At 41.8% G+C, this 20,384-nt stretch overlaps 1 protein-coding gene across 2 annotated transcripts; it reads left to right on the top strand.

The window, feature by feature from the left end:
- Positions 1-686: 686 nt before the first annotated feature.
- On the top strand, positions 687-12,913 carry LACTB2 (lactamase beta 2). 2 transcript variants are annotated; one of them, XM_053244960.1, is made up of 7 exons: positions 687-834; positions 4,172-4,332; positions 6,251-6,377; positions 7,349-7,527; positions 8,962-9,110; positions 10,886-10,967; positions 12,644-12,913. In XM_053244960.1, exons 1-7 carry the CDS (start codon positions 710-712, stop codon positions 12,685-12,687), a joined length of 867 nt encoding a protein of 288 aa, XP_053100935.1. In that variant the 5' UTR covers positions 687-709; the 3' UTR covers positions 12,688-12,913. The 2 variants fall into 2 exon arrangements, with proteins under 2 accessions (XP_053100935.1, XP_053100934.1); XM_053244959.1 differs by having other exon boundaries at positions 4,169-4,332.
- Positions 12,914-20,384: the final 7,471 nt, after the last annotated feature.

Below are 20,384 nucleotides of genomic sequence, written 5' to 3'. Positions count from 1 at the left end.
CACCCATAGAACAGCAGACATTCTGGCGGACTTCCCCCACCCCACTTTTTGTGGGGAACTGATGGGGAGGGGCAGGGCAAGGCAAGATTGGCAGCCAGGTTCCCACCCCCCATTTCTAGCTCCCGGGCTCTGGTTCTCCAGGCATCTGCTCCAGACACCAACCAGCCCCAACCCCAACAGCGCTACACACAACCAGGGCATTATTAGGGGACCCCTGTCTTGCTCACCCCGGCCCGGTCCAGTCCGTGGAAGATCAGAGACGGGCCGAGGAAGAGGCGCGGGCGCTTTCCTGTAGCGAGGTCAGGAATGACTCGGGTTGCTCCTGCCAGTGCCGCCACTTGGCGCTGACTTTCGCTTTCTAAGATGCACGCACCTATAGCTGCCGAGCCCCCCGCAGCTACCAATAAGCTGGAGGCTTTTTAAAATTATTATTATTCAGTAGAGACCCGCCCACAGCTCACGCTCTTCCCCGCCCCCCAGCCCCTGCACAGCAACCCAGCAAGAAGGAGGAGGGACTGGGAGGGCCGAAGCGCATAGCAAGGAAGCAGGAGCACCACTCGCCCGCCCACGGCGCCTCGGCTGCTGCGTTCCCTCGCGCGGGCGGAACCATTTTCTCAAGGCGCAGGGGGGCGGGTTGTGGGTGGATCGCTCTCCTGCTCTTGTGTGGGTGCTGGAAGTGGTCGGGATCCAAGGGGGCTCTGCGACGAAGATGGTGTCTGTGCTGCTACCCCGTGTGGAAAGGCTCTCGTCGCGGGTGATTCGCGTGCTGGGCTGCAACCCGGGGCCCATGACGCTACAGGGCACTAACACCTATTTGGTGGGGACTGGGCCCAGGTAGGTAGCAGCTCTGGTTTCCGGGGAGGTCGCGGAGAACCTCAAGGAAGAGCGGCTGGACTTTCTTCCCTCTCCCCTTCGTCTCTGCACGCTGCTGCCATGAATATTCTGGCTAGGGTAGCAGTTGCACTATATTGTGCCTTGTTTAGGGCTTACACCTTTGGAGTTCCCTATATAGTGTTCGTGAAGCATTTATTTACAACACTGTAGTGTTGGAGTAATTTAAAAAAGAATTATATCCTGCATTTCTGCCTGACATTCATTACCTTCTGTTCATTACAGTGTATATATGCCTGTCACCTGTACAGCGGTTGTTATATAGCCCCATTTATTGCATGTTACGAATCTGGGTGCACAAACTGTTATTCAGGTTTCATTCCATGTGTGCTCAACAGTACACTTCTTATCTGTACCCTGCATTTGAGGGGGCCTGTAGTCAGATTCACTTTTTAAATGAATGCATTCACACAAACCACATGTACATGTGTACAGACACCTATATGAATGTACAACTTAGTAATGCCTGAATAGAGCTTTTGAGCTAAGGCAGGGGAGCTGAAGGTTCCTTCTTTTCTCCCCATACCAGCCAAACGAGTTTTCTTCATTGTTGACAAGTGTTTACCCCATGGGGATATTTAGCATTTTTCCTTGATGTGGCAAGAGAGATAAAAGGAGCTCACAGGGTGCAACTTTTTCCACAATCCCTTATAGAAATGCATTTTTGTTATTACAAAAGAAATTTGCTGCTCTTCTTTCTGAGCACACATATCAACTGATCAAACAGATCCAGTTTATTTAACAGGTTCTAGTAAGAACTAATCTGCCTACTTTCCTTTCACTATATCTACAACTGGACTACATTTGGTTCAAATCAAGGTCCACAAGTTAGATCTCTTGTGCCTCAAATGTTCACGAGTCTGCCATCTTTGATTGGGGTGGGTGACATCATCACAAACTACACCATTGAAGTGTCTCTCTGTGTCGCTCACTACAACTGTACCTCATTTGGTTCAAATCAGTTAGTCCACAAGTTAGTGCACTTGTGCCTCAAATGTTCATGAGTCTGCCATCTTGGATAGGGGTGGATAACATCATCACAAACGACACCATTGGGGCATCCCTATGTATCCATAGCTGGCGTGGTGTACTGGTTAGAGTGCTGGACTAGGACCGGGGAGACCCGAGTTCAAATCCCCATTCAGCCATAATACTAGCTGGGTGACTCTGGGCCAGTCACTTCTCTCTCAGCCTAACCTACTTCACAGGGTTGTTGTGAAATAGAAACTCAAGGATGTAGTACATCGCTCTGGGCTCCTTGGAGGAAGAGCGGGATATAAATGTAAAAATAAAAATAATAATAATAATCCCTACAGCTGTAGCAAATTTGATTCAGATTGCTTTAGCGGTTCACTAGTTAGCCCACTAGTTAGCCCACTTGCGCCTCAAATGTTTACATGTCAGCCATCTTGAATCAGGGTGGATGACATCATCACAAACTACGCCATTGAGGTTCCCTCATGTACTCCTTCAGCTGTAACAAATTTGGTTCAAATCGGTTAGGCATTAGCCAACTTGCGCCTCAAGTTTACACGTCTGCCAACTTGAATCGGGGCGGATGACATCATCACAAACTACACCGTTGAGGTGTCCCTATGTGTCCCTTCAACTGTACCCGATTTGATTCATATTGGTCCAAGCATTGCGATGTTGATAGGGATGGGTGGACACATGGAATCCCTGGGGATCTCATAAGCCTACTGGAAAGTAGGCTAAAACTATTCATACTCTGCATTCTGCCTGACAGTAGGCTCTGAAACATCGTACAATAGAATAAAATTAACTGATAGCTAAACGTAGGGCTTGTTTTGTTTTGTTTTTTAAGGAGGAATAATGGCTGACGAAGATACTGGGAGGGTTTTGTTTTGTTATTTAACCTTATTAAAACAAATTTCCAATGCTAAATAATATTGATCCAAACACAAATCTCAAAGCATGATACAACAAATCACAATTCATCAATCCATCCACACTCTAATATTGTCTGTGGTAGGAAAACAACCATAATTTTCCCGATTAGTGTAAAGAATAAAATCTGCCCAAATTACTTTTTAAAAAATCATTTGCATGGGACCGAATAATATGGGTTAGCTTTTCTGAGATCGCAATATGCCATAGGTTCTTGTACCAGATGTCCATCAACCAGGTTTGATTTTTCCAGTGTTTGGCTGTAGCTAACCTGGCAGTGGTTACCATAAACACATTTTTTTATGACTGCTACTACTATTTATATATCGCTTTTCAACAAAGTTTCCAAAGCAGTTTACAAAGAAAAATAAATAAGATGGTTCCCTGCCCCAAAGGGTTCCCAGATACTGGCAGGTTGATGATGTAAAATGCCCACTCCCTGTCATTAGATGTTATGATGCTTCTCAAGTACTGCTCTTTAGAGGTTCTGCATTCAGTAACTACAGGAGAAAATAGCACCCGCCCCCATCACCACCATCAGAAGCATACTACCTAGTAATCAAGGCCAGGTAATCCAGAAGGTCACCCTTAGGAATGGGTCACCTCCATTCCCATGGAGCTGGGTAGTCTGTAGCTCCTGGCTGTTCTCGGTGGCATTGATGACTGAAGAAGGCACTAGGGTGGACAATGATATGAAATGGCTTCTTCCCAGTCCTTAGATGTAAGTTCCAAGTTCTGCTTACTCTGTCCAATATACCCTGGCATCTGCAGCCTCATTCCTTTGTACTGGTGGTAGTATTTCTGACACACCATCAGATTTGCTTAATTTTATACTCTCCCCCACCCCGGCCATAACTATAAGGTCACAACTCGCATTCCTCTTGTTGCATATACTTCTCTTCCTCTTGCTTGTTCCATCTGCTAACAAAGATCTATGGCTTTCCAAATAATTCCCTCCTTACTCTCTAGTTCGCATGATTTTTTCTTCTTCGTCCCATAATTTCCCACACACACACCTTTTTCCATACATACTGCACATAGTAAGCCATTGTAACTCCTTTTTCTGAAGCTTATTATATCTGTGGCATAATATTGTCCAAACACATTTTCAAAATGGATGTGTTGGGGGCTGGAGGAAACATTTTATTGTGTGGTTCTCTACAAGGTGCCCATTTGTTAAAAAACAAGCAAACAAACAAACAAGCAAACCACTGTGATGTTCTAGGACTAAGCTAATGTTGTTTTCAATTGTCATATGATACTTTGTACCAGAATCCAAAGATCATGGTTGGCTTATTTATTAAACATGCCTTGACTCTTGTAGTTACATGTATGTGTTGGGGGTGGGGGGTGTCTGTCTTTAATATAGAAGGATCCTTATTGATACAGGAGAGCCAGATATTCCGGAATATATTAGCTGTTTGAAACAAGCACTCACTGAATTCAGCATCTCAGTCCAGGAAATTTTGGTAACACACTGGCACTATGATCACTCTGGAGGCATACCTGATATTTGCAAAAACATTCCCAGTGGTAAGTACTTCAGTCTCTCAATGCATTTAGAGATAGTTGCCAAAAGATAAAGAAGGAAAGATGTTGAAGTGTCCTGTAATCTAAGCCTGGAGTCAGCAGTATATAAATGTTGTTTAGTAGAAGAGATGCTTGTACATTCTGATCTTTTAATTCTAACAACCAACTTCTTGCCATTTTTGTCTTCAGTTCAAGAGGTCAATCTTGTGCATGTTTAAGAAAATTAAAATGAACAAAGTAAATATTCAGGCAATGTGAGAACATCAGACTTGTTTTGTTATGCTTGTGAAATTCTAAAGAGGTAATACATTCATTTGAAACAGAACCAATCTCTTGCAAATCCTGTTCTTTACTCACAAATACAGGACTTGCCACCTCTTCTCTCTTGCCCCCTCTTCCTCTGTTAACCTTGTTTGCCTCATATACAGCCGTTCACTAGTAATATATGCCACTATCACTGACCCAAATGAAAGCCTATGCAGAAGTCAGGGTGGTCAGTGCATAGGTAGTTGGCTACCTGTCCCTGTGGGATCATCAGCTTTAAAGTTTTCTCCAATCTGCAGAAGAAGTTCTTTATGGCTAAAAGACCAAGGGAAAATATGCATAGAGGCTAAATTGTAAGCAAACACAATATGTAATACTGTCAAATATATTTAGTGCATGCACAGCATGGAAATAAAGGCAAGAGCTTAATTTAGAATTTGCAGACTTCTTTGAGTATGTATGAATATGTAAGAGCCTTAGCTCTCCTCTTAAATGGAAGGGGGTTCTATCCTATAATATGCATAGAAGTTTGTGTGTGCACTTAACCAAAAAAAAAAATCCAAACCAAATTGTTCCAGAAATTGAGACGAGTGATCTCACAAGCTCTAGTTAATCAATGTTCTGTAGAGTAACATAATAAATGTTCTGTACTAGCAAGTAGAAGGTTGCCAGTTTGAATCCCTGCTGGTATGTTTCCCAGACTATGGGAAACACCTATATCGAGCAGCAGCAATATAGGAAGATGCTGAAAGGCATCATCTCACACTGCACTGGAGGAGGCAATGGTAAACCCCTCCTGTATTCTACCAGAAGAAAACCACAGGGCTCTGTTGGCACCAGGAGTCAAAATTGACTTGATGGCACACTTTGCCTTTACAGTCATTGAAGCTGCATTACTCTAAAAACTGTAGAACTGTTGGCTTCTTTTTTTAGAGCTCTCCCCAGAACACAAAAATGTGCATTTGTTTAGAAAGCAACAAAACTGCCTCTGCCACTTCTTACATCGCCCCCCCCTTTTTTTCCATTTTAACCATGTTCTTGCAGCAACCCTTTCAGAGCATGTCACAAAGGAAGCTCCCTGAACATATGGGATTTTGGAATGCAGCCCAAATATTTAAACAGTGGCTGCACCAGCACTGGAGGTCATAATCGCAGAACTGGCTGGAGAGTCAGTTTATCAATTTATGCCAATAATAGGCCAACTCCTATGAACCCGTGCCTCATTTGATTCCCCTCCTCTAAGTAACATCTGGTGCACAATATATCCCCATTCGCCTCCATAGGTTTGTGAGCTATTTATATGTATGTATGTCTACAAAACAATGTTAATGTGCAAAGATGCATATTTTAAAGTAATAGGGGTGTGCATGGACTGGTTCATGGTTGAACCAGTCTTCTGTGAACCGGGCTGATTCCAGCTGGTTTGTCAGTTTGACCAGCCCAGCCAGTCGGTCTGAACTGGTGGTTCTGTCCAAATTCATACCAAACTACCATGAACGGTCCGTGCACACCCCTAGAAAGCAACATCAGTTTTGTAAAATATGAAATGCATTAATGCTATAAATTGCTGACTTTGAGCTAGGATAGTTTGATCTTTTACTGATGTGCAGCTAAATTACTATTAAATCCATTATGAATTATTTGCTTTTAAAAATAGCTCCTGAATATTGCATAAGTAAACTTCCACGTAACCCACATCGTGAAGAAGTAATAGGAGAAGGAAAGCAAAAGTATTCATACCTGAGTAATGGAGATGTCTTAAAAACAGAGGGGGCTACTCTCAGGTAAATGTTAATTGACTGCTGTATATAGGTGTTTCTCATGTGCAAGACTTTTAAATTTTACTTGTACATGTAAGATACTGGATTGTATATGTAAGATATTGGATTGGGGATACCCTCATGTAGATCTTGTGGAGCTTGAATTCCTTTGTTGTCTCTGTGCTATCCAGTACCCACAGGTATAAGTGTCTAGTAGCTATTCAGTCATTACGTTGAACATGCGTACACATGCCTATATACATATACAGATTTTTGTATGAATGACTGTGTACATGCATTCATTTAACAAGTAAACTTGGGTATAGATGCCTTCAAATGCAGGTTAGTAATACGAAGTGTACTGTTCTACATGCATTGGACATCAGCATGTGAATAACTGTATGTGCGTATAGATCTATACATACATTGAACATAATGCATGAACAGGGCTTATGCACCATACTTGACTGCTCTGCATGTATTTGGGGGGTTAACCTATTCCTCCTGGATGTATGCTCTTCTAGGCTCTTTATGTGTACATGGCCTTAATACCATTCATAGTATTAAACAGATCAGGGTGGATAAAAATCAATGATTTTTAAATTTTATTTTTTTTTAATCGGGTTTTTTAATTTAAATTGGATTTTTTAAATAAAATGCTTTTTGAGTGGAAAAATCTATCTAACAATAGTTTTCTATTGAAGATGCATTATAGTCCAAAGGTATTCATCATGAAATAAGGATTAGTTTTTAATTATGTAGCATGAGGCTGTATATATGCAATGTTTAAATTTTTTGGTAAATGAATTCTATTAATCCATTCACAATGTCATGCTCTTCCAGAGGTTTCTGTAAGATTATTTTGGGCAATTTTTCTGTCTAGAAGAGGACCAAAAATGAAACCTTCATCTGGAACCTTAAATCAAATCCACCCTTCAACAGATAGCATTCACTAGATCACAGTAAATAAATGTGCATTTTTTCTCATTTTGTAGAGTATTGTATACACCTGGACATACAGATGATCACATGGCTTTACATCTGCTAGAAGAAAATGCTATATTTTCTGGTGACTGTATTTTAGGAGAAGGAACAGCTGTATTCGAAGACCTTTATGATTACATGAAATCATTAGAAACACTACTGGGAGTGAAAGCTGATCTAATATATCCTGGTTAGTGGTGTATTTTGACTTGAGTAGCTAAGCAGGAAGCAGGTTTTGGTGTCACCCTTTTGTGAATCTTTGTTGCATGGAATGTATAAATATGAACTTTCTTGTCTTGATAAAGCTTCTTGTAGTCTTAACTTTGGACAATATTTGCTATGAACATGATGGGAACCTTCTTCTCCTAAGAACATCTGTAATGCATACATTATTTTCTGGCTTGTTTTTGGATGACTTGTCCACCTTTTCTAACCTAACCTATCCCATTATCCCATCCTTGCAGCACTGTGTATGTGACCCTGAACTCCTTGTAGGCAGGGCTGTAAAACTTAAGAAGCACATTCACTCAGAAGTGAGTCCCACTCAGTTCAGTGGGATGGAGGGAGGGAGAGACTACATGTTTCATACATACACGCGTAAAGTAAAGTTGTGCCGTTGAGTCGGTCTCAACTCCTGGCGACCACAGAGCCATGTGGTTTTCTTTGGTAGAATACAGTAAACCCCAAAAGCTATTTTTAAAATGAAAAGTAGCTTGGGATGGGGGGGGGGGGCAACTAAATGGATGAAAAACAGGGCAGGCATTTAACTGGCCCTGCTGGCCACTTCTCCACTCTAAACTACCCTGAGCCACTTTAGGGAGAGCGGTATATAAATAAATAAAATCACTCCCCACCCCTCCCTCAGAGTAAGGACTTCCTTGTTTACAGTGGAATGTGTACTTTGTCTACTTCTCAAGTATGAATACCTAGAATAGCAGCATGAGTTGTGAACAATATATTGACCACTAGAGGGCAGCTCCCTTGAGGCATCCATAATGCTGGGAAAAGTTGAAGGAAGGAGAAGAGGGCAAACAGTAGCAAGATGGATGGACTTGATTATGACAGCAATTAATGCACCACTGAGAGGCCTTAAAGGCCAAGTTGAAGACAGATCGTCCTGGAGAGAATCTATCTATGTGGTCACTAAGAGTTGACACCGACTTGACGCCACTTAATCAATCAAAAGAGGGCAACCACTTTTCCCACATTAACTTAACAGTAAAAAGGTAAAATATTAAAATGGGAAAGCACAGAAATATTTATTTTATTCATTCTGTAGACTTAAATACCACTTTTAAACAACCTTTCTAGAGACAGAAAGAGATACTGACATTGATTTGTTGACTGTCCTAAAACTGTGTAAAAACTTGCGTCCAGATGTTGGTGATGTGGAGATTTTCTGCAGTGGCATCTTGAATAGGATGTGAAGCTGTTAATGCTTCTGAATTCAATTATGCTAAGACACCATAAAATTAGAAAAAATCAGACCGATATGGGACAGCAACACTACTTCCTTTTTCTTTTCTGTGAAAGCTATTTTTACTTTAGTTGTATCTTGCAGTCTTCAAGTAAGAATGATCATATTTGTTTCACATGAAACTTCCCTTCTTTCCCCTCTTTATAGGACATGGACCAGTAGTAAATGAGGCAAGAGCTAAAATTCAAGAATACATTTCTCATAGAAATGCACGTGAAAAGCAAATCCTGAATGCCTTGCAAGAGAATGCTGGGAAATCTCTCACATCAATGGAGCTTGTGAAAATTGTATATAAGGTAGCTCTCTAGCTAACATCCAATTTAGGAATCAGTTTCGAGATTTTGCTAAAGAGAAAGCATGGGGGTATGTGTGTTGCAATGGAAGTGAAGCAATGGCTTAAAAGAAATAGCTTTTCTGACTGATAAGGTGGAGTGGGTGTGCATTTGGTTTCAGTACTGCAAAACACACAGCAGCTGTCCTGTTCTCTAAGTGCTTTGCTTGCTAGGACATACTGACTCCAAACCTTCTCTGAACCAAATTGGGTTCAGAAAATGTGTGTGTGTGGGGGGGGGTTAACTTGGTCTAAAAAAGATAAAAGAGTAGGGTCCCAGAAAACCCATTGTTGTTAACCACAGAAGCTTCAACCTTGCAGAATCAAAATAAACAAGGACATTTTACTTGTGCCATGCATGCTTATATTGGGCAGACACCAATAGTCTTTTGCCTTGGTTGTCCTCGTATGGACCCCTTAACTAAAGCTGCTTTCCTATGTTGCATACAGTAGTTGTAATAGTGGGGGGAAACGGAACCTAGAAGCTGTAGATCTTCCAGAGGTTAAGAACATAAGAACAGTCCTGCTTGGTCAGGCCCAAGGCCCATCTAGTCCAGCATCCTGTTTCACACAGTGGCCCAGGATAGTCTTCTTACAATCGCAATCCAATCCCAAGACCAAGCAACATGTGAGGTGTATATTGTATATTGAAATGTGATGTTAAGCTAGCATTACTGCAATACATCAAAGGCTTTCCATACAGATATATCAGCAGAATTGTTAAATATCAGAGTACCTATTGCCCACCACCAGAAGTTCAGTGGTATCTTTATATTTATTCCTATTTATGTTTATCATGCCTTTGAGAATGTCTTTACAAGGTGGCTTAAAATCTATAAAAATGCATTATAACTACTGTAACTACAATAAAAACCAACAAATTTGAAAGTCTTGCAAAGCAGGAAGGTTTCCAAAGCCTAATTAAAGAGAAAGTCAAGCCTTGACAAATCTTCCTGGAGAGAGAATTCCAAAGCTACAGCACTACCACTTGAAAAGCCCAGTCCCTGGGACCCACCAACTGAATCTATGTTAAAGGCAGGTCAAGATGTCAATTGTAGGATGGGCTCCTATACTGTATAATTTCTACATAATAGTAGGAAGGGTGAGTTTGTATAGATCAAGTGCCCAATGCACTTGGAAAGAGGGGGAATGGGGTGAAGTCAGTTATGTTAACACTGGGTTAGGGAATTCCATGATGAACACACATGTATGTGAGATGTCAAATAATACAAATTTGTAGGATAACATGCCCACACACACACACACACACACCAGGATCAGAGTCCAAAGATTTGTGAAACTATTTCTTTGAGGCCAAGGAGATTTTAGGCTTGTTCTACTTGCACCTCCGCCCCATCCCCACCCCACCAAATGCTGCATTGTTATCTGCTTTAGAAAGTGGAGAATCTGAAATAACAATTTGTGACTGGGCACAGAGGCCAGTTATTTAAATAAAAAGCATCACCTTCCACTGGACTAATGCAAGCTTCTTGTGTAGGCCTCAGCAGTTCTTTATATCCCTGCTAATGAGTATAGGAATAGGCACTAAAATAATCTCCCTCTAAAGAAGGTAAGTCCATACAAATGCTTCAGTTGGTTAAACTTTGGCTCACCTCTGTTCCTTAGCTTGGCTTGGGTACGCTTGTTTAATAAAATAAAAATTCCTCTTGAAGTTACATTAATAAGACTTTGTGCATGTAAAATGTGCAGTTGTATGAAGGGTGTTTTCCCCCCACCTAGGACACACCTGAACACTTGCATAAAGCAGCAGAAATCAACCTAACACATCACTTGAAGAAACTAGAAAAAGAAGGGAAAGTGTGTAAGTAGCTCTTAAATGCATCTGTTGTATTTTAAAAGGACTTGTGTAGGACTCAGTTTTGATGAGGAATATATTGACAGGAATGATTCTGTATGACCTGCCCACCCCATGTGGTAGATGTAAGCAAACATTTTTCTCCCTGCCCATCCACATGCACCATTCCTAAATCACATGGAGGCTCATCTGGCCTGCTTTTCTGCATGCAAATACTACTTTTGAAAGTAATATTTGGAACGTGTGTAGAGGAGTGGTTCAGATGAACTGCACCTTCATACAATTAAGCAGTGACTTGCTGTGGGGGTAGATATATGTGGTCATACCTCTTATCACATGGGGTGACCTATTCAGGTAAAGTATTGTCCAAACCAGCCCAAAGAGCAGCAATAGAAATAAGGTTTTCTATGTCTAGGACAATCAGATGAAGGGGTTAGCCCATGACAAGCCCATATAGAGAATGGCCCAGACTCGTGATTCAAGGATTTTGCTCCAAAGTCCAGGGGTTCTCAGACAGTCAAGTATGGGAGATAACCTGTAGCAGGCTCACACAGAAAGTAACTCAAGGACTCTTAGTTTCAGGAGTGTTCAGGGCAGTCCAGTACAGATATATCCACAACGGGCTGATGTAAAGAGCACTCAAGGATAGTGATTTCACCTCAGTGAGTCTAGACTTGACAGTCCAGTGCTCCAGCTTGGGGACTCAGGAGTCCAGCTAAAGGGCAAAAGGTTTAAGCATACCACGGGCATTCCGTCAGACAGACTTTTGGATAGTAGAAGGCAACATGTGCCACCAAGCTGCCACAACAAAGACTTCACAGAGTTTTGCCACCTGGGTTCCAAAGGCATGAACGCAGAGATTCAATAGGGACAATGGGGCATTTCCTGGTACTGGACTAGGAGGAGGTGTGGGTGTGGTAGTTGCTATTCAGATGGAGCACAGAACAAAAGAGCTGTCATGCTGAATCTAAAATATAGTACTTAAACTTGATTGCATTGTGAGGTATGCTTTCTCTGCTTAGTGGAGATAGTATTTTATCTTTAAGATTGTTTGTTTTGTCAGCAACTCTGGCTTCATTAAGAATGCACATAATTCGAGATGGGCAAGTCACGTTTCCCTGGGTTGCTTTTGCATTGGGGTCAGGATTTACTTGAAATAGCTGTTTGATCAAAACAGAGGGCAGCTTCCCTCCTGGCACCAAGGGAATCCTGGCACCAACTCCATGCCTTGCTTCTTTCAAAAGCAAACGTTTTCAGAGAAGAGTGGGGTGTCAGGAGGGACCTGTCACCCCACTAGTTGCTAGGCTCTCTAGCAACAACTGTGCATCAGAATACCCATACCCAGAAGAAACCATTGAATTGTAGATTATTATAGAATGTCTATCATAGTTTTAAATACTAAACTTCATACCAATTACACTCTGTGGAATTTTATCAGAGAATCACTTGTCAAAATATTTATACCTCACTCTGATATCATAAGGCCTTTTAAAAATATTTGTATTCCTCTGCTCTACTCTTTGGGAGATGTAATATGCTAACAGAAAACATTTGAGATAAAACTGTTGCAGCTTTTTAGTCACTTGCTGCTTAGCATATTTGCTGTGATAAAGCTTAGACTATTTCAATGATGATATTTTCAGATGCCAGCTTGTTTAGTTGTCTTTTGCTTCTGTTTACAGTAAATGAAAATGCTTCCAACTTCAGGTGGAAAAGCAGTTTATAAATATGACACAAAAATTAGTGTGACGCTGATGTGCATAGATGGCCCTCTGTGAATGAAAGAGCACTGAAATTGACCTTGTTGGTACAAAGTCAGAGCAGTATTTTTTGTCATGGAAAAGGTGTTTGAGTAATATAATCTACTGTATGAGGTAAAGCCATTAAATATGGCCAAGTTATTCTACCTTTCCACAAAATTAAAGTTAATAAAGTACAATTATTTAGATTAACAGCTGTGTAATCTGTTGTTTGAAGTATCAGTACACCATGGATAACCATAAACAGGCTAAAAATAAAAGGTGCTTTATAATAGAATTGCAACTAATCTGTATCATACCTCTTCCACCTACACAAATATACCTATAACTGAGGTGGCTAGGTAGGAACTTCTTGGGAAATTTCTGGAAGAAATTTCACTTAAAAAAAAATTAAATCCATCCATCCACATTTCTCATCCTTCACAAACCTGAAATTTATGCATAACAAGGATTGTTATACACGCAACTTACTGAATGAAGGCTAGTGCTTTTATAGACTTGCCCCCCTTCACATCAGTGTTTAATATTTTCTTCAATGTGGCTTTCTAAATATATTGTTGGAAGAGAGACTGGGATTGCAAGCAATATGGGAATAGTGCAGTTCAATTTAGTCTAATGTATGATATGTTGATTGATTGAGTGTCGTGAAGTTGGTGTCGACTCTTAGCAACCAGATAGATTCTCTCCAGGATGATCTGTCTTCAACTTGGCCTTTAAGGTCTCTCAGTGGTGTATTCATCGCTGTTGTAATCGAGTCCATCCACCTTGCTGTTGGTCATCCTCTTCTCTTTCCTTCACATTTCCCAGCATTATGGACTACTTCTTGGACTACTCATTATGGACTACTCAAGAATATGTTGATAATGTAGTTCAAACCGAATTTGAGACTATGTTGGATATTACAGTGAAGTCCTAAGCACCCTTTCACCTTCAAGTGATGGTTGTTTTACATTTAGCTGGGGGATAGCAACTGCTCCATATTCAACATAGAATCCCTCAGCAGCAGTGTTCCCTGTAAGGTGAGCACATGTGCATGCACTTGCACATTTTTTGATGTTCATTCAGTCAGTTTTAGATCCCACTCAGACTGAGTCAGGAAGGTCCCACTCTGAATTCACATGTGCACACTGCGTTGACTGCCACCCAGAACAAAATTCATTCTGCACACAGATGAAAAAAATTAGAACACTGCTCAGCAGCTGTTGCTGAAGTGTCCCTAGTGTTTTCTTTTTTGAACTTGTCCCCTAAAAGAGACAAGGAACCATTTCCTTATTCCTTTTGCTATGTAAACCCCTGCTAGCTTGGCAAAGAGGCACCTTTTAACGTGGTGATTTTCTTTATTTAGCAGGGGGAGAGTAACTGGCCCTATCCACCCCCAGCACAGTACCTTCAGTGACTGTTGCTGGTGTCTATCTTATGTTTCTTTTTAGATTGAGACCTTTGGGGACAGGGATCCATCTTATTTATTTATTATTTATCTGTGTAAATTGCCCTGAACCATTTTTGGAAAGGCAGTATAGAAATCGAATAAATAAATAAAAATAATAAATGTAAATCACTTTCAGAAGTTTTTGTTGAAATGCAGGATATGTTTGCTCAAAAGTAAGTTCCACTGTCTGATATCCAGACAAAGTTATTCAATAGTACTACTCAAGAAGTTAGTTAACTTCAGTAGGACTTCTGCCAAGTAATTAAGTTTGGGTGACAACCAACAGGATGGCTCAATGGGATTCACTTGTTAGAAAGTGTTCTTTTTTAAAGACAGCTCAAGCAGTGCAAGTTCCATATCAGCCATGTGGATTGAATGGACCAGAAAAGGCTGAAATGCCTACTTATCTGCACAGCAGGAACTGAATGCACTGGAACAGTTTCTGGTTCCCTAAATGAAGGATATCTTCCCTCAAGTAACCCATGCTTAGCTGTGAAACTTAGAGAAGGTCGAACTTACAATGATTTTATTTAACTTTTATACATCTGCTTTCTGTGATTCAGTTGCGTACTCGCTACACAAAAATGACCAACATAATTGAAAGCCTGTATGTTTGTGTTTTAAAATGTTTTCTCTCTTATTCTTGCCAAAAACATGTTTAAAGGAAAGGAAAGTTTGTGCCATCAAGTTGATGTCAACTCCTGGCGACCACAGAATCATGTGGTTTTCTTGGTAGAATACAGGAGGGGTTTACCATTGCTACAGTATCACCTGCTCAGTATGATTCCTTTCAGCACCTCCCTGTATCACTGCTGCCCTATATAGGAGTTTCCCATGTTCTGGGAAACTCACCAGCAGGGATTTGAACCAACAGCCTCCTGCTCTCTAGGCAGGTTGCTTCTCTGCTACATCAGAGTTAATTTCCACTAGGCAGTGGTTCCTAAGTCTTACTTGCTCTTTATGGAAAGATGTATGAAGATGTTTTGAAACTAAGCTGGAATTTGCTCAGTAGTTATTGCCCTTCAGAATAAGCTATACATACAGTAGTTGATTTCATTCATGGGAATGAAAAAAGCATATCCAATGGAGTTTAAACCTTGCATACTAGCAACCCCTTTTTAAAAAATAATCAGCTGGAAAACCCTTAGTCCTCAAAGTTGTGTCACTGAAAATATTAGCCTCTTAAAATAATATTTGAACAATGCTTTATTTTTAGCGTGGGATCTTGTACAACTTGTTTGACTTGTCACTTACAGTTTTTAAAGTTGTCACTGATGGTAAATGGAATTTCAGTATATTGTATAGCTCACTTTCTCCTTGTGAGTTCTAAGAACATCTCTTCATTATTCCATTACAGGCTGAGTGTCGCTTATCTGGACTGCTTGGGACCAGCAGTGTTCCGGATTTTGGACTTTTCCAGATTTTGGAATCGTCTATAAACAGTACAGTGAGGCAGAACTCTCGCGAGAGCGCGTGAGAGTTCCAGGAGGGAAAACAATAGCGGCAGCGAGGAGGCGAGTGGAGCAGGCAGGAGGCAGTCGCGGGCGAAAACAATGGTGGGGGTGGGATGCAAAAACAATGGCGGCGGCAGAGAGGTGGGGGACGAAAAACAGTGGCGGTGGCGGGACGGCCTGGCCCAGCCCTGAGGAAGGCAGCTTGACCGCATTTTTAAAGTGAGCTGAGGAATTTTGTTTTGGGGTTTTTTTTAATGGTGTGGTGTCCGGATTTTGGAGCATTCCAGATTTTAGATGTCCAGATAAGGGATACTCAACCTGTCGTGCACCAACAGCATAATGAGAACACATAACAAAAGTTATTAGTAGATGCGCTACATTTATGAAATTACTTGGAGGAGGTTATTTAAAGACTAAAGTAGGTCCTCCTCAGAAACCTGTCCACTATTATTACCCTCATAATATGACACAGAGGCAGGGATTGGAGAGAGAAAGAAAGAGAGAGAACCCTGTAGTGCAGCTGCTGTTAACATCCCAGTAATTTAGAGTGAGGAAAATGGCTAAAAACTACCCTGTATTATGAACATCACATTTCATTAGCAAAATGCTTGATATAATCTTATGAGGAGGAGAGCTGGTCTTGTGGTAGCAGGCATGACTTGTCCCCTTAACTAAGCAGGGTCTGTCCTGGTTGCATATGAAAGGGAGACTAGAAGTGTGAGCACTGTAAGAGATTCCCCTTAGGGGATGGAGCCACACTGGGAAGAGCAGAAGGTTCCAAGTTCCCTCTCTGGCTTCTCCAAGATAGGACTGAGAAAGATTCCTGCCTGCAACCTTGGAGACACTGCTGCCAGTGTGTGAAGACAATACTGAGCTAGATAGACCAATGGTCTGACTCAATATATGGCAGCTTCCTGTGTTCCTATGAGTTTACTTTAGAGATTTATACTTTGAGTAAATTATCTCTGATGCAGTTTACACCAGTTGAAAAAGCAGCAACCTTTGTTTCTTTAAGGGGTTGAGATCAGAGTGTATTTCCCCTTCTGCATTTTCAGGGCCATTGTCAATTGGAGCCAGGGGCGGATCCAGGTGGGGTGCAAGCGTTCAGTTGCACCCCCTGTGAATTAATGTTGAGTCTCTTGGAGATCAGCTGTAGCAGAGAGTTAAAAAAGGGTTAACTTTTCTCCCAGCCCTATTGGTCCTCCAGGAGCCTTATGCTCCTTCCCCCACTTGGAATTTGTATGTAACTGCAGAGCGGAGGAAGCTGGCTGTTGGGCTCCCTCCAAGAGGAGGGAGCTACTGTGTTGCTCTCCCCCACCCCCGCCCCAAATTGTGTGTGTATTGTACATGTGAGAGAAGTCCCAACCTGTGTGTGTGTGAGAGAGAGAGAGAGAGAGTGTGTGTGTGTGTGAGAGAGAGAGAGAGAGAGAGAGAGTGTGTGTGTGTGTGTGTGTGTGTGAGAGAGAGAGAGAGAGAGAGTGTGTGTGTGTGTGAGAGAGAGAGAGAGTGTGTGTGTGTGTGTGTGTGTGAGAGAGAGAGAGAGAGTGTGTGTGTGTGTGTGTTAAGCTTAAACAAACAAACAAACAAAAACATTTTCAAAGCTGTTCTAGTGCAAACTTGTAAGAAAACCCCTCCCAATCCCAACAGTATACCTTCTTGTGAGGAAATTAGCCAGTGAGAAAGTATTAAAAGCTTTGAAAAGAAGCAGGGAGGGGATGCTCTGACAAAATGGATCTGTTTTTGTTTCTGAAGATACACTGCTTAAAGCTCTAAACTGGTCTCTCTGTGTTTGAGTTTCTTTCCCTTTCCCATCCCGCCTCCCACCCTTATTAAAAATATTTATATGCTGTTTTTTTAGCAGCAGAGTTCTCAAAATGGCTTAAATAGCAAAATATGAGAAAATGGTTCTCTTAACATGTTTCCCCTTTTAAACGTTACTATCACTATTTTATTTTATTTTGCTTTGTGCTTGTAACATGCTCCCCTACCAAAAGTCTTTTTTGTACACTTGCTTCAAAAGAAGGTTTTGCAAATCAGTTCACACAAAACTCGTTTTTAAAACTTTCTTGCTCACGAAATAATTGGTTGTCTTTAAATGCTGCAAAATTGGGGTAACTCCATATATAACATTCTGCTGCCCTATTTGAAATTAAAATGGTGGCTTTTCTTTCTGTAGTGTATAGACATACACTATAACATTGTCTATATATATATATATATACTGTAGTATATAGACATATACTATAGTTGCATAAGATTTTTTGCTTAAATGAAATGTAGTCATAGATTGCATGCTGCTGTGATTGGTGTAAAAAAACACCATTTGAATTTGCTTCTGTGTTTACATGCTTAGGATTGGAGTGCATGTGGCTAAAAGTCATATATATGACACATATCCTGTTTTTCCTCCAGAAAGGTCAGGGTAGTGTGCATGTTCTTCCACACAACAATCCTGTGGGGCAGGGTTGGAGGGGGAAAGAGAGAGTTTCAGCTAAAGTCCCACAATGAGTTTCATGACTGAATGAGGAATGCACGCCCCCCAATCCTAGTCTTAACACTCTAATCACTACACCACACTGGCTCTCAACTGTGTGCATATTGATTGCAGGAGAAATCTGATGCAGGAGGAAAAGATTCATTTTTAGGGTGAAGCAAGCTAGTGGGGAGGAGAATGTTTGGTATCTTTAAGAAAGCGTGAAAGGGTTTCATTATCAAAATGTGAGGAGGCTGTGGGCCCGAGCCCTGGGTCTTTCAAGTACCTAGCAACACCTCTGTTAAGGGATAGAGGAAGGGTGGTAGGATTGCCCATGCAAAATCTGTTATTGGCAGGGATGTTCCGAATTTCTTCCCAAAAAAATACAAATAAATATTTCCCTGAGTTTTATTTTAGTGTAAAAAGTAGTGAATTCAGTAGTGAATTCATTTAGGTGGCAGGGTGGAGGTGGGGGAGGAATGAGGAAAAAAAGCAGAGAGGAGGAGCAAGACAGACGATGGTGTGAGGTGGGCACAAGGCTATGTGTGGCTCCCCAGAGGTGCATCAGAATCTAGGGGTGTGCACAGACCGGTCCGGGGCCATGCAAAAGGCCTCCGGACCGGTCCGGAATTTGTCCAGTCCGGTGGTTCGGCGGGAGTGTGTCTTTAAGGGTGGGGGGAGTAGTACTTCTCCCCCCGTGCGCTCTTCCCCCGCCACTGGACTCTTATAAAGTGTTCTTGAGGCGGCAGAGTTCCTCCCTGCCGCCCCTGCCCCCATCATCGTCTTCTGTTCCCAAAAGCTGAAAAAGCTGGCGCCACACATTTGCAAGAGAGAGAAAATCCAAGCCCCAATAATTTTATATGGGGGGGCCTTTTATGGGGGGATTCCTGTTGCACCCCCTGTAATTTCCTGCTGGATCCGCCCCTGATTGGAGCAAAGGGAGGAAGCTTCCTACAGCAACTGGTGCTTTTAGCAGATAGTTGGGACGAGGCAACTGTTCCTCCTGCAACGACAGCATGCTGCCTCTTGGTGGCCCTCTAACCAGTGGTAGTGGCCAGAGTCTGGCTTCTATACTATTTTTAAATCCTGTTTTCCAACCACAAATTGGCTACCAAACTAATTGCCTCCTTGCCCTTTATTGACAAAATCAGTCGCTCCACGTCGTCACTGCGATAGCCACACATCAACATGTGCAGAAATGCGGTAGTTCAATAATAGTGTATGCAGACATTTCGAGCAAACTCGCTTCCGGAGCTAATCTTCACACATTCATGTTGAAAACCTCACAGCAAAACAAAGCACGCAACTCAACTTGCAGCAAGGCAACTTCTACCTAAACTGCCACATCCTCATATTTTTACCGTGGTGTAAAATGGAGATACCAAACCGGAAACCAGAGGAGTGTGAGTTACTCTAGACGTTCTCTCTGATTACGCATACGCGGTCTGTGATTAGCCGAATGCTCCTTTTGAACGCAGGAGCGGCGCCGCGCGTGAAGCGCCGGAAAACTGCAGAGATAAAACGGAGTGGAGTAGTAACTGATCTCGTCTATACTAAAATTGCGAGTTAATACGGGGATCCGCTTTTAAATATACCTTGGGTGGCACTACGAGCTGCTCGTTGTCAATAGAGAAACGTAGAATGTGCGCGTAAGTTGTGATGATTGGGTATTAGTGTAGACAGAAAGAAAATTAAAAAGGAGCGAAGATAGGTATTCATACTTTTTTCTCGCTAAGGCTTTCTAAGGCGATTGTTTTAACATAGAAAAAATGGCCCTAACCATAAGTTCCATAAAGAAACTGGAGGCTTACAACAACCCTGCAATGTAGTGCAACATTATTAATATTGCAGATAAGAGGTAGGACTAGAGCCTCAAGCTGCAGTAGGGATAACCTTAGCATTGTCCGTCCTCCACGAGGAGCTCACATCCAGTTTTCAATGGCATGCAGTAGCTCTGCGCTCCGTTGACTTGCATGCAGATGCTTGCCATGTAAATCTCTTCAAAGCTCCAAAAAAAATATCACATTTTTCACATAGGCCCTATCCTTCCTGCTATCTTTCCTTTTGAGGGCGGACATCGATCTCTTTCCAAATTGTAGTTACACTAAAATCCTGGATTCCGTCATGGTTCCACGAGCAGCTATCAATCAATTACGGATAATAGTTTTTTTTAATCACCTAGAAACGGATGTCCAGCCTGCACGTTACTCTAGCTTTTATCAAGCTCTACGGGAAAAAGAGCCTTAAGTTCCACTTCTGTACAATAACTCGCCGGCGGGTGGGTGGGTCGCATCGTCAACCAATCAA

Source organism: Hemicordylus capensis, chromosome 4 (assembly GCF_027244095.1).
Source record: "Hemicordylus capensis ecotype Gifberg chromosome 4, rHemCap1.1.pri, whole genome shotgun sequence".
NCBI lineage: Eukaryota > Metazoa > Chordata > Lepidosauria > Squamata > Cordylidae > Hemicordylus > Hemicordylus capensis.
Note: the sequence above shows the minus strand (reverse complement) of the source record. Positions and strands in the feature narration are given on the sequence as shown.